The sequence below is a fragment of the Neospora caninum genome, chromosome XII (genome assembly GCF_000208865.1).
Source record: "Neospora caninum Liverpool complete genome, chromosome XII".
Taxonomy (NCBI): Eukaryota; Apicomplexa; class Conoidasida; order Eucoccidiorida; family Sarcocystidae; genus Neospora; species Neospora caninum.
The window spans coordinates 1,745,917-1,757,705 of NC_018398.1; the positions used below are offsets into that span (position 1 = coordinate 1,745,917).

At 55.5% G+C, this 11,789-nt stretch overlaps 2 protein-coding genes across 2 annotated transcripts; one reads left to right on the top strand and one right to left on the bottom strand.

The window, feature by feature from the left end:
• Window positions 1-1,393: 1,393 nt before the first annotated feature.
• On the top strand, window positions 1,394-6,508 carry NCLIV_062490 (uncharacterized protein; the record flags this gene model as incomplete). Its single annotated transcript, XM_003885800.1, has 1 exon — window positions 1,394-6,508. One exon carries the CDS (start codon window positions 1,394-1,396, stop codon window positions 6,506-6,508), a length of 5,115 nt encoding a protein of 1,704 aa, XP_003885849.1.
• A 2,359-nt stretch (window positions 6,509-8,867) lies between these two features.
• NCLIV_062500 (putative DnaJ domain-containing protein) lies at window positions 8,868-11,568 on the bottom strand (the record flags this gene model as incomplete). The annotated part of the gene is made up of 6 exons (XM_003885801.1): window positions 8,868-9,058; window positions 9,530-9,688; window positions 10,019-10,172; window positions 10,355-10,575; window positions 10,960-11,099; window positions 11,411-11,568. 6 exons carry the CDS (start codon window positions 11,566-11,568, stop codon window positions 8,868-8,870), a joined length of 1,023 nt encoding a protein of 340 aa, XP_003885850.1.
• Between the last annotated feature and the right edge of the window lie 221 nt (window positions 11,569-11,789).

Here is an 11,789-nt window from a genome sequence, read left to right on the forward strand (position 1 = left end):
TGCAGACAGGCAACACACATCTTCACCAGAGGTGTGTGGACGCTCCGGCAGGGGGGGCCGGGTTTGGTTAGCCCGGGAGGGTAAGAGAAGCCTTGCCTCTCCGCCACAGCTCAGACACCTCCCCCCAGGTTCTTTTCTCCAGCAAGACATATTAGGAACGGCCCTCTTCGCCAGGATGCTGTCGTGTTTTATGGATGCCAGGCGGATTTTCCTTTTCTCCCTCTATCTCACATGCTTTTTTCATGTGCTCTTAGTCTCTGTTCGAAGAACTTAGGTTCTTCTTCTCGGTTTAACAGTGCGTTTCGTGTCCGTCCGTTGTGCGCACAATGCCACGGGGTGTACATACTCCTGTTGGCAACGTCCCGTGTCTTGACGGTCGGACGAGGGGAGTGTTCCACGGACCAACCCTGCCGTTTTTTCCTTTTTCTCGCCACATTTCCCGGCAAATCAGCTAGTTCCATCCCATATAACCCACACGTTTACATGATTCTGGCTCCTTAAAACCAGGACAGGTAGAACCTTGTCCTGCCCAGCCCCTCTCACGAGGTGTGGATAGCAGTGTGTCCGCGGTCTTTGTGCCCCTACTGAGCAGTATCGGCGCCCCCTCTCCTGCCTCTCTTTTCCTTTCCCAGGGATGAGACGTTGATTTCCGTATGTCTTCCAAGTTCCTACCCAGGTAGGCGAGCGTGTACTCTAGTATCCGCCAGTATCCGTGGTTTTATGTGGTCCCTTGCTCGCCGAGTGTGTGTGTGTGTGTGGACACACGTAGCACGTGTGGCTACACTAGCGGACACCACGCGTCTTACTCGCCCTATTCTCATATCTTGTGGTTCGGCGCTGGTTTTTTGCACTTCTGTCTCATGCTTAACTGCTGCCCTGTCGCAACTAGTGTGCGCCATTGGAGCTGACCCCGTCATGGACTCGCAGCCTCTTTGGCGACACACTCAAATGAAACCAGCCAGACCCGAGTCTCGCGAGTTTGCCTCGGCCTCGTAATCGGCCCTTTCTGTTGCTGTGCATCGTCTGACCATCGCGTCAAGCCCGTTGTCAGTGTGTACTGAGAGAATGCCAATACTGTTTCGAAACGCTATCTTTGGGTGTCTAATCGCTGCATTCGTTTTCTGAATTCGGCTCTCCGTGGCGCCTGAACAACAGCTACTTTTCCCCTCGTCGGGTTATGGCACTTCCGCATCTTTCGTCTTGGTTCCTGCCTGAGCCCTCCGGAGCATCAAACATGGCTCGGTCCAGCCTCCAAGTGCTGATTCCCTGTCCGGCTGAAGACGTCGCTCTTCCATCGCGACGGGCAGAATCTTTGGCTAGTCCTTGCACGACGTCGGACGGGCAGCAACGCAAAACAAGTTTTACCTTAAGTGTGGTGTCACAACCAGGGCCAATGGGGCCTCAAAGTGATGCATCGTTTGATATTGTTGGGACGGAAGACTCAGCCACCGCAGACAACGAACTTCCCGGTCCCCGTGTTTCGAGCCCCAGCAGATGCACAACGACCGCGAGCGTCGCACTGCTGCCTGCTTTCCCAGTCAGTGCCGATTCTGCTGCTCCAGGGACGGCGACTGGGGAAACAGGTAAACTGCAAGCTCTTGTCCAGGCAAAAACAGAAGATGGGACGATCCCGGCGCATGCGAGTGCACGGAACGTGCATCTGCCTTCTCGCGCGGAAAAGATGAACGTGCCTGATGAAGCCTGTGGAGAAGCGGAAACATGCCAACCTGAGAGTTTCTTCCCGGAAACTAGGGATCCGCTGTCTTTTCCTGAGACGTCTCGTGCTCTGCTTCACGAGACACCGGGTATCGCGAGTTTTGCAAGGCCTCGCATCGAGCCAACCGTCCCTTCGTCGGCGGCGCTCTCTGCAATGTCTCTACCTGCGAATCCTTCCCTTCTGAATTCAACTCAATCCCAAGAGTCCCCCGCTTCCTCGTGCCTGTCTCAGTGTTTTCCTGGAGCCGCCGGCGTTCCCTGCCCAACAGGGACAGGAAACCGGGGCGGTGTCTCAGCAGAAGCTCTGCAGCGGCTAATTGGCAAATCTCCTTTGCATGTCCAAGCGCTGTTGGCGACCATGCGTCAACAGTGTGACGGTCAGCTTGGAGCAACTGCGCGAGCGCTTTCACGGCAACTCTGGGCAGCGGCGGCGCGCGCGTCCCCAGCTGTCTTGCAACAGCAACTGCGTCTCCGGTCTCAACTCCTCGCGCGACTGGCACTCGAACGGAGCACCCGAGGACAGGCCTGTGCACGGTCGACTCCGGCCACTGCTCAGGCGAAAAAGGAACGCATGCTTGAGCCTACGTCCGCGGGAAGCGGGCACGACAGCTCGAGACCCGGCGCGACACAGCCAAGAGTGCAAGATCTTAACCACCAGCAGGCGCAGCGGCTCCGACAGGCCGAGGTCCAGCTGGAACGACCCGAGGTCTTCACCGTGCTCCACAACCGGTCTGCGGCAATCCTTCACTTTGTCCTTAGAGCTCTCGGCCTCCTCGCCAACTGTTGTCCGCGGTGGTCCGGAGTGTCTCCGCTCGACTCGGTGGCGGCTTCCAGTCACGGGCAAAAAGGGGGCTCGAAGCACGTGGACCTGAAGGCTGTGAATTCCGCGTTCACAGACCCCACGATGTGCCTTCGAGCTGGGTCCCTCGACTCGAAGATGCGTGACGAGTTCGGCCTGGACGTTAGAGGGCCCGTCCTGGGTGGCGCGGGGTGTGCGGGGCAAGCAGGAATCCACATTTCGGGAACAGGAGGGGGAGAAGCAGAAAGACCTCTTCCTTCCTCCTATCGCTGGCACTGGCTCCACGTTGTTTCGTTTGCTGACAAGCCAGAGCTCTTAACGATTTACTATTCCACTCTTGCTCCGTTACTCTCCTTGGTCTCTCCCTCTGTTTCGCCCTCTGGGCAACAGGTGTCGGATGCGGCTGTCTCTTCCAGTCACGTTCCGAAAGGTAGCGCCCCGTCTTTCGCTTCTCAAGGTTACGCAGCTGCCTCGCCAACCCCATCGGGGGCAAACCCCACAGCTTTATCGGAGCAGGCCGGCGCGGGGCGAAGCAACCTCTGCGGGCTGAACAGCGCCCTCGTCCTGCTGCAGGTTCTGCGAGATCTTGATGATCTACGGTCTCTCCACGACCCCGTCTTTCTCCCTTCTGGGCTGTATCCTCTGCAGCTCCTGGGGAAACAGCAAGCCGGCCTCTCTGCCCAGCTCAGCGGGACGGGAGACGCAAACCAAGATGGAGCGTGTGGGGAGGGTTGTCGCTGCACAGTGTATTCAGACTCCGTTTGTGGACTAGCCGTTCTCCGTCGTAGTCCCTTCTTTCCGTGCTTCGTCGAAGCGGCTACAGCGCTCCTCGCATGGCCTGCGGCAGGCGCAGCGGTTGCTGCTGCCAGTTTACCGCCGGGCATGCTCGACGCGACAGGCAACAGAGGTGCCTTGGAGAGCTGTCGTGCAGGGAAGGATTTTTCTCGTGAACCTCAGCCTTCCTCAAACACAGACGACTGGCGACGCCCTGTTGTTCCGTCTCAAAGTTCGGCCGTGGGCTCGACCACCAACAGGGACGCAGCTAACCATGATAGTTTGGTGGCAACCGCTCGTGGCCTGGCGGAATGTGTTCTGAAGCACGTCGACTTGAATTCTCTGGATGGCTCAGATCTCCTCGCTCTTCTTCGTCTCTCTGAGCACCTGAAGCCTTCTCTCGAAGAGGCTCCTTCAGCGCCGGCGTGCTCAAGTGGGCAACTGCCTTCCTCCGCAGATACAGCTGGTGTCGCGCATGCGGCACCTGGAAATGTGCCGGGGGCTGTCGAGGCAATTGAAGACAGATACGTGAAAGAAGCACTGGCGGCTATTTCGGGGAACTCTTTCGGTATCAACTTTGAGGAAACTGAGACGGGACAGGGCACAGTGAACTCTGTGGACACAGACGGCCGCGCAAAACTGAACTCCTTCGGAGATTCGAACCCGCTCGGGGAATCGGGCAAAGGAAAATCTCAGAGGTGCGACTCTACAGAAGGACTCCCCACTCACACAGACACCACCGCAAGAGAGATTCCAGGGGCCGGAAGCCAAGGGAGTGGGACCGTCTCTGGCGAGGCTCAGATTTTTCAGGTGTCAACTGATCTGAGCCGCCATAGCGAGAGTAGCACGGGGAGCGGTCAGACAGCGGGCGCGAACAGTTCCAAGGAGACATCCCCCCTTCGAGTTGCTCCAACGCTCGACTCTCTGGTGCTCTTGCCCGAAATGCGTGGCTCGGAGTCTCCGAGTTCGCTTGGTCCAGTGAATTGCCAATCGCAAGAACACCTTCCTCCCCACACTCTCCTTCGCTTTTCTCCCCTTTTCAGCCGCGGCGCGGGGATCGGGTCCAGCGCCGATCGTGAGAATCCGTCTTCCTGTTCATCCCTTTCTACCGGGAATGTGGGCGTCCATGGTGTCCCAGCTCCAGTCAGCCCCGTGGAGACGCTGCTCCCAGGATCCGGGCGCATGTTCGGTCTACAGGAGCCACTTCCTGAGGGTCATGCTGCCTGCAGTCTCGGCGATCTTCTGTGCCCCGCCGGAGTTGACGAAGCGTCTGGCAACCTGTTGAGCACGGAGAATGGAACTGGTGGATGTGCCACAGATCGTTCCGGAAGAGAGGGGATGGCTTTTGAGAGCCTGTTTCCGTCGGCCGCGTGTGGCTACTCGTTCAGTCGCCTTCCGTCGCAGGATGCTGAGTGTTTGCCTTCCGAAGTTTTGGCGGCGGCTGGATTTCCTGCCACGCCCCTGGAAGGATCACCCTTGACCACAGGTTTGTCTGTTCACGACGGACTGGGACATGAATGCGATTTGTCAGCTCTGGGAGGCCGACCTGATGGAACCCTGAGGCAGCCTAATGCTGGCTTCCGGACAGTGGGCGAGGCCGGTCCGGGGCGTCGCGGGGTTCGTCAGCACGCCGCTGGCAGTCGCCTGCTTGAAAAGCGAGCAGGCAAACACACTTCTCGAACGCCTGGGGCCCATCCTGCTCGTTTGCACGAGGTTCTCCCTAAAAAGAAGGACTACGGACTGCCAGCAAGTGCGTGTTGCGATGAGGCCTCTGTGGGATCCTCCCTCGCGGGGCTACAGGGAGGGATAGCCGCTGCCGCGTGCGGGATCGGCGTCAGAAACAAACGAGCGAGAACGCAAGAGCCAGTGACAGAAGGCGAACTCTCGGGGAATCGGGACGGTGCCTGGTCCGACGCTCCAGAAGGTGCAGAGAGTCTTCCAGATCTCCTGAGTCGCGGAGGAGGCAGCTTAGCCGCTGCGGCCGCAGGTCCAACCCACAGTCCATGCAAGGTGAAGCCTTCTGCACGGACTGCGGGTGGGACAGGGGCACGACGGGCGGTTGCCGTGGCGACTTCGCGCGGGCTAGCTGCCAGCACCAGTAGCAGTGTCCGGTCTGCCGTTAAAGGGATTTATTTCGACAGCTACAAAAAGCTCTGGAGGGTACAGTGGAACCGGAGTGGAAGCTCAGGAAGTGGAGGATCAGGAGGCGCCGGTCGGCGCGTGTCCCGTTCGTTCAGCTGCGCTCGCCTCGGATTCGAAGCAGCGAAGGCTCGCGCCGTCGCATGGATGCTCTCTGGGGGCCTCGTCGGCGATGGCGGTCTCCCCTCCGGCGACAGTCGCCTCGGCAGCGCAGCTGGGAACGGCACTGCAGCGAATGCGGAGGGCCTGAGCGACCGAAATGATGGGAGCTTGACGGGAAGCGCGATGACGCCAGAGCTTCTTCTCAAGGAGGAAAAGGAACGGCTTCTCTTTGCTGATCCCCGGCTCTTCTTGGAGCGTATCGAGGCCTTCTATATAAGACACAGGCTCTACGGTTTGCAGTGTAATGGCAGCGGCGCCGGAGGGTCTCAGAACGGCAGTGAAGACAGTGCGAACAGCCAGGGCGAGGCCGGCAGCAACGGCAACCGAAGAGGTAACGGAGGATCGGGAGGTCTCCGGATTGTGTCTGTTCTCTCGCTTGATGATATGCTTGCCGTTCTGAACGGAACAAAGCATGGAATGGGTGAACAAGACACAAGCGAGCCTCTTGTGGAGAGGGAAGAGGAAGTGAACGAAGATCGAAGCCGGACTGGGGACGAGGACGGGGCGTTGTGTGGCTCTGGTGCTTGCGACATGTCGCCTCTCAACCCGACCGCTCTCGTGCCCCAGCCTCAGACAGAGTCGCTGACGAGCAGAAAGAAGTTGAAACGAGAAAAGGGAGCGCCTGTAACGGGAGCTGCGGACCGGCCGTCGGCCCCGGCGCCTCTCCCTGGCCCCTTCGTGGGGGCGCTCTCGGAGGAAATGGAGAAGCATCTGCTTCGCCTTCTTCCCTCGCTAGCTCCTGTGACGGCTCAACTCAAGCTGGACCTGCAGGCCTGTCACGCCGGAAATGGAGGGACAGAGTCGTTCGTCGACGCGTTGGCCGCGGAGCTGGACGCGGCTGCTGCCGCCGGTTCCAGTGGGATCGCTCCCGAGGAGCATGGAGCCCTTGCTTCAGGTGTTCCGCCACTCAGTGGCTGACATTTAAGTGTCAGTGTAACATTTTCTATACTCATTGATTCAAGGCCGTGTCCGGGTACTGTGGTTTCCCTTGGGTGTTTCCACGGTGAAGTGAGCTCTTCCACGAGTCGGATCTTGACACGCTGCCGACAAAGATCAAGAACCAGTGACGTGCGGGGCCTGTGTATCTTTGAGAATTTTTAGGCCCTGGTCGCGAGAAAGATGCTCTGTCGAACTCTGTCACGTGGGAATCCACCCCGAGACACGAGAGCCTTCTGTGCACGCGTACGTGATGGCCGTGACGCAGTTCTTTAGGATACGGAGTCTGGGATTAAGAACGTCTCGCACCTGTCATTTGTAGCTATCAAATCATCTGTGCCCACTTTAAATCTCTGGAGCATGAGAAATTTGAAAACCTTGAGTCGAAGGTCTAGACTGTTCGGCAGCCGCACATCGGAACGGAGCCTATCTTTTGTTGTTCGGAACACCCGAGCGATCGCTAGGTGCTTGTTTCGCATGTATTTTGGGGGGGTCTACGAGTCTCATTTCCCTGACTAGCAACGCCTCTTGTTCCGCCTATATAAATAACCCAATTTGCAAGCTTGTGAACGATGGTGAATCTGAAAAATAGTATCACGGGACCAGAGGTTGTATGTGAGATTCTTATCTGGGACAACCAATGTAACTGTGGTGTCCTTAAATGTCGGTGGGACTTCGCCGCTCTACCTAATGTCAACACTGGCCAACATCGTCCTCTGCAATTTGTTTTATGGTATCGTCTTTTTCGTTCACGAATAGACGAAAACAATAACTTGACTCTAAAAGGAGTAGGTTTCCTTCGTCAGGTGGACTGGAATTACTGAAGGCCTATCGTAGCTCCACACCTGGCGCTTTTGCGGGAAAGAGCGTCTGAGGTTCCACACATTGTCCAACAGAAGGCGCTGTTACATTCCTGAAACAGCATGTGCTCCTCTCGAGCATCGGATATCCCACGAACGGTAAAAAACGCTGGATCTTTTCCAGTGAGATATCTCGTTACACAGGGGGCTGTCCCCTTTGATAATCGGTCCCATCGTGATGCGATCGATGGCCGGGTTAAAGGTCGAGAGACAGCAAAGCACATACCGCCCCACATAAGCTGAATGACGCAGAGACTTGGTATTACCCACAATCAATTCAGATGGCAGATTAAAAAAATGCAACCAGGTACCAAAGGTGACGGTAGCTTTTTTTCTAGCGAGCTCAGAATTCGTCGGACCGGCGAGAAGAGAAGCTTCTCTGAGCGGGCTGGCGCGGGAGATGTAAAAGGCTCGTGAGCACGGAAACGGCCGCTGTAGCTGCCGTTCCTGCTACGCCTCCTTCAGACATCCCCCTCAGGTCAATAGGTACCTGGCTAATCGAGCTATCGTGACTGCGCAAAGCAAGACAGAAAACATCTCTTAAACGAAGCACTGTGCGACGGAAAACTTGTGTCCCCTTTCAACACAGTTCGCACACGGTGTGAACTGCAGACCTTGAAGAAACCGTATTCTTGACAAGCCTGAACTGAACTCATCTGACACTGACGCAGGTGAGTGTGAGATACGAAAGAATAATGCATTCTCGAGGCGGTACCCCTTGTTGGTCTAGACAGGGATTGAAACCTAAAGAACTCACCTTTTGACAAAGAGTCTAGCGTACGGAAAGTGTGGCACATCTGCGCACTCGTGTTTATCTGAGGCATTTGGGAGCCAAGAGAGAAAACATTGGGACGCTCGAAGCAATGGCATGTCTCCGGATTCGTGCAAACGCCATCGAAAGGCCTCAAGAATACAAACGGAAACAAAGTCAGGCAATGCCTACTCAGGTCAAACTTCACGAAGGCTGCCTCGCCCGGAAACCCCTGCTAGGGTGGGGCGGCAAACACTTGTGCAGAATCTATTTGGAAGGAACTATTCTCGTGAGAAGTGTTACATGTCCTCTAGTGTCGCCATGGGCTCGACGCTGAACCCGTGACCGTATGTAAATAAACATAGATGGCGAGAGGTAGGGAAGAGAGACAGAGAATACGGCAGCCTCGCCTGGCCTCTGTAAAGATGCCGGGGTAAAGGTATATCTTAGATACACTAATCTGCTCCTTAACATCACAGCTGTGCAATTGTATCGTACCAAATATTCCCATTTAGTCCACACAACGCAAGCACTGTGGCGGAGAGGCCGATGGAGATCACAGCTAGACCTCGATCCGTCTTCATGCTTTCGCGTTACCAGCAAGTGCTGTCGCCGCGTTCCGAGTCACTGATGAAGAACTATAAAGGTCCATTGAGATGCATGATCCAGCAGCGCGTCGATGTCTACTATTGGTCCCGCGCCATGCCTCCCTGCCACAACAGCCATACCTCTACCCGATGTTGACTCCGAAACAAAGCAGAAGAAAACCCAACTCACCGCAGTTGACGAAAGTGATTGTCAGCCTGTCCCGAAGCTGGTGCGACACCTGTCGCAACTCCGACTTTGCTTGTCGACAGGACATGCAGGACGGTTTGTAGTAGTTGACTATCCACGCCACGTCTGCCGCTGGAACTCGCTCTACTGGAGTAGAAAACACGGAGCCGGGAGTTGACAGGAGCGAACAGAAACCTCGTGGACCAGAAAGAGCACCTCCAACTATATACGCAAATCGAACTCAGTGAGTGCGTTCTGCAGAATGTACTGTTGATGGCTTTTCACCTTCATGGAAAACGTTGTCGTAGGATTTACAGTAATCCTAGCACTACCAGTGTTCAGGGTGAAAAAAGTAACAGACTAACGGTTTTAGTCAAGAGTACCATCCTCAAAACCGAAGCTCCCAACGGAATGGTACCCCGTATCCGTTGCGAGTGTCTGTACCTCTGACAGAGGCGAGAGTAACCAGAAACATCTCAGGCGCTCTGGTGAACACAGAGAGACTCCCGGACAAGCTGAGGCTGCTTCAGGGGCCATGGTCTGGTGTCGATCCCCAACTGTAGCGGGTTCGTCAACGACTTGCCGGCTACCGGGGGAAAGTCCTCGCTCTAGGCTCACAGCTCGCAGGGCGCTTGACACCGGCGATTCCAGCTAGTTGCTTCTCCGCCGCTCGGTCGCTCTCCACCTCCTTCATGTTCGGCGCCGGAATCTGTTTTGCAGCCGCTAGGAGTGCATCTGCACGGAGAGGGCCGGTGTACTCGCGTTTGTCCCAGTAGCCTGATGAATACGGTTGAAAGACGCGCGACACAGTGTTGACTAAAACCGGTGTTCAGAAAAAAGGACGACGTTATCACCCAAGTGACATAGCCTTGGGTTTCACAGGCACGGGCAATCCGTTTGCGAGACAGGGAGAAACGACTATGGTGTTCCCGTAACAACACACACCACTTGGAATCGGGAAAGGCGATCTCGCTGCGATAAGCGCACATGCTTTTTGCGTCCGTTGCAGTTACACCGGTCTCTTAAGAGGGGAACTTTGTCTGTTTCCGAAGGCACAACTCCTTACAGCAGTCTAGCCGTTTTTGCATGGTAAATGGCCTAACGTACCACCGCCCTCCTGCTCAGGCGGCAAGAGGAAGACCTGTCCCAGATGGTGAATGCCGAAGTAGTGACACAAATTCGACATAAGGCAATTCACAACTGCCAGTCGGATGTTCTCGGTTTCCATCGTCTTTTCTCCGAGTTGCGAGTATATCGGCACCTAAGGGAATGTTTGCACAGGTGATACAGAATCGGAAAGTACCGTCTCGTCACGAGGAAGGGTAGAGCGATTGCGGGACAAACCCTGCAGAGGGCCCCCACGTGTTCTTCGTAACTATGCTACAGCTGAAACAGCCGCTGAAGAGGAAAGCCTCTTCGGAGATAAGGCCAGCCGGGACTTACATTTCTTTCACAGTTTCCGCAGCCGGGTTGCACGAAAGTAAGAATCCACGTATACTGGGATTTTGCCAGCAGCCCGTCGAGATTTCGTTCGTACAGGAGAAAGACGCCTCTTTTGTAACGGTAAAGCTCACGTCCGCCGCGTCTTGGCAACTCCTCAAAATATCCTTCCATATGCTGGAAGTTGTGCCCGTAGAGATCATACAGACGGCGGGTGTGGATCTCTGCAGCCGCACTCAGCAATCGCACTGATTGCTACATGATTTTCAAGCTCGCCTTCATGGCATAGTCTGATTCATTCAACTGTCCGAAGCATGTGAAGTCAGCTGTACGGACCTAGTTCGAGGAGCACTTCGCTGTGCACCGCACATATAATTGAATTAGAATAGGACAGAGTTTTTGCCAGAGGCGAGCTGAGCAGTCGACTGGTGATTCAAGACGGAGGAAAGAAATCAGTGTGGAGTCGGCAGAACTCAGCGAAGGGGTTGCTCATGGACACGAACATGATTCGAGCAAGCAGACTGTGGTTCTGAAGGAATCCCTTTCTTTCGTTTTGACGCATCGGCCAGCATCCATTTTCCATTTAGGCGTTAGGCATTCTCGCATACTGGATAGAACGTCGTACGCCTCGGAAATCAGGTGAAACCTTCTTGCTGCGGCTAAAGCCTCGTCTGGACTGGCCTTGTCGGGGTGGTTCTCCAGTGACCGTTTGCGGTAAGCCTTTTTTACATCGGCGGGGCTTGCATGCCTGAGAAAACGGAGAAAGGCTCCGGGGGAACCCAGGTCCCGGGATGGTGCGGTGTGATCGATTGACCGGAATCAGGTGACCTAAGCGTCTTCAGTGGATAGCGCTGCCCTCACATCGTTTCCTGAGGCCATTCCAACTCAGTGAACTTGGTATTTGCGGCACCAGCTTCGTTCGACGAAGGATCTCGTCTTTTAAAACTTTGATGGTCCATACAAAAAATTCTTGCTCTTTGGCCATCGGCTACGGTTATTCAGCGACATACACAGAATTCGGATTCACCGGCTCACACCGAGGGTTCGCCTCCCACTTACCGCGAAATTCCCAGGATAGAGTAATAATCTTCCTGCTTATCTTCTCCCGCTTCTTTTGTCTGATGGGCGGTACAACACAACGCGGACGTGATGGCAACGACGACCAACAAACGGGGCAGGCGCCGGCCGCGGAAGAGGGGTAGAGTTCTTTCCCTCATTGTCTTCCTCTTTTGTATGAGAGGATTGAGATGGTCGGATGAAACGAACAATACAACCCGGGAGGGGCGATGTCCTATTTGCCACGGACATGACAGACAAGTGAGGGCTAACGCTTTGGCAGATGTCAGAACGCACAAGGATTTGGAGTTCGCCTGCAGCCACGAAGTGCGAGTGTACAAAAATTAGACGAGGCCGGACCAGCTAGCAAGAGGATTTGATC